The following is a 3,164-nucleotide window of genomic DNA, read 5'->3' as shown; positions in this document are numbered from 1 at the left end:
ACGTTGGTCAGGCCATTTACATGTGACTAGTGTAATCTGCAATAACTATAAAGAAATCGTAAACTGTCTAAATGAAGCTATTGGTAAGAAAGATTTTCCAGGAGACAAAGTTGCTGAGGCTACTGGTTTGCAAAGAATTGTTACAATGCGCCCATTTAAATTTTGTGCGGTTTTTATGAATAAAGTGTTACATGCTTTGGAACCTGCAGACAAATTATTACAAGCACGCGAAACAGATCTTCGACAATCGGCAAGAATTACCGACTCGCTCATTGAAGTAATTCAAGGGTTTAGGGATGACGCAACGTTTGAAGAAATATGGAAGATTTGTACCAGTGGTGACTATAATACAAATACATCACTGGCTGAAGCCGAACCGGTAGAAAATAAGCGACGCAGAAAAGTTAATTCCGCTCTAAAGGCCGTCTGACACTATGCTAAATTTTGTACAAAATTTTGCAGATTAATTTTCATACAAAATTTTGCATAGTGTCATACGTATTTTGTACAAAAATTTGTTACAAAATTTGTTTGTATAAAATTTTTTAGATCCTGTTCTAAAAAATGCATAAATTTGTTATAAAATGTGCGCGTACGTGATGCGCACGCGGTTCGGCGTTTCGTAGGTGACATATCACATAACCTATCTAATTTAATTTCAATTATTCTCATTTTGGGCGTTTTTGCGAAAGAACGAGAGCGGTTTATTTAGTGCTAAATTACGAATTTGCACAATGTCATGGTCGCGGTCAAAGACATGCATGTTTATATGCAGTAAAATCTGCACAGTATAAAAATAAACATTCTAGACAGAATGCTTTACAGCAAATTCAAGCAGTCTTGCAACCCCTTAAGCCGTCTGTTACCATCAACGATATCAAGTTAAAATTTAACGGACTGAAGAATAATTTTCTCACAGAATACAAGAAGTGGAATCGCAGCCGCCGTAGTGGAGCAGGTGATGAAGATGGTGACGGGGTAAGCAAAACCTTCAATATTATCTAATTTATTGACTAACTATACATTTTTCCTGCAGATTTACAAACCAACAATTTGGTATTTCAACCGAATGTTCTTTTTGTTAGAACATGTCGAAGTGCGGCAAGCCGTGGATAGCTTAATCGCAGAAGATGACACACCGCAGGTAGGCGACGAGGAGATAGTAACATCAGAGTACTATGTGACAGAAGATGGTAGTCTCAACGATATTACTAATACATTGGACACGGGATCGAGTCAAGTTCGCGACTCCCAATTGAATTCACCAAATCTTTCTCGTCCTATTTCACCGGTAAAAGACGTAGATGGTGCTACTCCATCAAAACGACTGCAATTTCAAAAGAAAAGAAAACGAGAAACAATTGAAGATAATGTAATGCGTGAAGCATCTAGTGCCTTAGCATCAATTTCATCAACAATGCAGCAAAGTTTTGTACAAAACGTAGATGAAGATGAGGCATTGGCTCAATTTATAGTGTCGAAGTTAAAACGAATTACTGATACATCCATTCGTTTGCAGACAGAAGAAAAAATTGTACACACACTGTTTGATGCCCTAAAAAAATGTAACAATTTGTAGTATTTATTGTTAATAATAGGCATATGTAAAATAAAAACGAATTTCACAAATTAAAATTGTTTATTGCATTTTGTTGCCAGGGCACCGAACCTGGTGAAGAATTAAAATAACTTCTAAAATGATCACGAATATCTCTTGCTGCAATAGATGTCCGGTTACCACACTGTCGATTTATTTTCGGCAAGTTTTCATTAAATTCTTCAAGTTCAATATATGATTGTGCATTGTCTGTTGCGAGAAAATTGTGTAACACTACACAAGTGAGTGTAATCAACTCTACTTTTTCTGCATCTAAATTAATTGGATTTAACAGAAGACGAAATCGGTTTGCAAGAATTCCAAAGGAATTCTCTATTATTCTCCGAGCACGGGATAACCGATAATTAAAAATTCTGCTATCATTGCCGAGTCCACGATCTGGATAGGGTTTCAATAGGTTCTTTGACAGCGGAAAGGCATCATCGGCAACAATAACATACGGTAAAGCTTCTGTCATTCCTGGTAATACCTCTGGGGCTGGTAGACTCAAAGAATTGTCTTGTAGTGCCCTTGACAAGCTACTATTCTGAAAAACACCCCCATCACTAATTCGTCCATTGACACCTATATTTGCGTAAATGAACTTGTAGTTGGCAGCGGCTAATGCTAATAACACAATGCTATTTGCACCTTTGTAGTTGTAATAATACGAGCCAGCAGATATGGGTGCCCTAAAAGTGATGTGGCGACCATCAAGAGCTCCCACGCAATGAGGAAATTGCCATAATTGATCAAAATCTTGAGAAATTTTTTTCCATTCTTCTGCTGTTCTTGGTGCCTATACCAGGTTTCATATCGTAAAAATTGACAGTATAATATACGGACTATAACTTACTTTTAAATAGATTGGTTTTAATTTCAAGACTATGGCTTGGCACACTTCAGGTATAAAGCGGCTTATCGTAGTTTCATGTATCCTAGTGGTGTACATAAGGGATCGGTATGTCTCGCCTGTTGCTAGGAATCGCAAGGTAACTTCTAATCTAAAATGATAGCACAAGTGAGTGCCTATGATTAATTTTTTAATCACCTACTTGCTTCTGGAAGGGATGCATTCTCGCATTAGTGTATCTTGTTTGCATATTTCATTTGATATCAACGACAGCAAATATTCGAACTGATCGTTAGTTAATCTCAGAAAGTTTGTATATGCATTTGGATCCTCGGGTAAAAGTTCTGTATTTAGCATGTTTAAAACATCACGACCCTCGTTTCGCCTTTGCAGCCAGTTCCTGCTCCAAATTCGAGTACGTTTATTACGCCTTTTTGTTAGAAGACAAGACATAATGACAATGACACTTGCGGCAAGTGCCGAGCTAGCGATTAGATTTCGGTTCATTACAATTACCAGTAGTAGCACAATAGATAATAATATGAAATAATGAAAAATCAAAAAAGTAAATACTAGAAGAGGTTATGTTATTTTTGTTATTTATATGTGTAGGTGTACCACTACCAGATTTATTGACTTAAAAACCCATATTCCCTAGAAAAAAAATGCAAAGCGCAGACGCACTTACTAATTTTTATGATAAATTTTGTACAG

At 36.7% G+C, this 3,164-nt stretch overlaps 2 protein-coding genes across 2 annotated transcripts; one reads left to right on the top strand and one right to left on the bottom strand.

Moving 5' to 3' along the window:
* Positions 1-584: 584 nt before the first annotated feature.
* LOC116174685 lies at positions 585-1,594 on the top strand. Its single transcript, XM_031492680.1, has 3 exons — positions 585-622; positions 693-978; positions 1,037-1,594. The coding sequence occupies exons 1-3, from the start codon at positions 585-587 to the stop codon at positions 1,577-1,579; spliced, it is 867 nt and encodes a 288-aa protein (XP_031348540.1). The 3' UTR covers positions 1,580-1,594.
* A 45-nt stretch (positions 1,595-1,639) lies between these two features.
* On the bottom strand, positions 1,640-3,164 carry LOC116174609 (protein ALP1-like). The gene is made up of 4 exons (XM_031492575.1): positions 2,653-3,164; positions 2,454-2,601; positions 1,719-2,396; positions 1,640-1,669 (listed from the first exon to the last, which is right to left on the bottom strand). The coding sequence occupies exons 1-4, from the start codon at positions 2,955-2,957 to the stop codon at positions 1,640-1,642; spliced, it is 1,161 nt and encodes a 386-aa protein (XP_031348435.1). The 5' UTR covers positions 2,958-3,164.

The sequence above is a fragment of the Photinus pyralis genome, unplaced genomic scaffold (assembly GCF_008802855.1).
Source record: "Photinus pyralis isolate 1611_PpyrPB1 unplaced genomic scaffold, Ppyr1.3 Ppyr1.4_LG1, whole genome shotgun sequence".
In the NCBI taxonomy this organism is placed as follows: Eukaryota; Metazoa; Arthropoda; class Insecta; order Coleoptera; family Lampyridae; genus Photinus; species Photinus pyralis.
The sequence above is the reverse complement of the archived record's forward strand: the minus strand, read 5'-3'. Positions and strand labels throughout refer to the sequence as shown.

Excerpts from the sequence above, each read along its gene's own strand:
- LOC116174685 (XM_031492680.1), top strand. The coding sequence starts at position 585 with ATGTGCGCGTACGTGATGCGCACGCGGTTCGGCGTTTC. Across the intron at positions 623-692 it reads CGCACGCGGTTCGGCGTTTC|AACGAGAGCGGTTTATTTAG; the intron begins GTAGGTGACATA and ends TTTTTGCGAAAG. Across the intron at positions 979-1,036 it reads GTGATGAAGATGGTGACGGG|ATTTACAAACCAACAATTTG; the intron begins GTAAGCAAAACC and ends TTTTTCCTGCAG.
- LOC116174609 (XM_031492575.1), bottom strand. The coding sequence starts at position 2,957 with ATGAACCGAAATCTAATCGCTAGCTCGGCACTTGCCGCAAGTGTCATT. Across the intron at positions 2,602-2,652 it reads TGCATCCCTTCCAGAAGCAA|ATTAGAAGTTACCTTGCGAT; the intron begins GTAGGTGATTAA and ends CTATCATTTTAG. Across the intron at positions 1,670-1,718 it reads GTAACCGGACATCTATTGCA|GTTCGGTGCCCTGGCAACAA; the intron begins GCAAGAGATATT and ends ATTCTTCACCAG.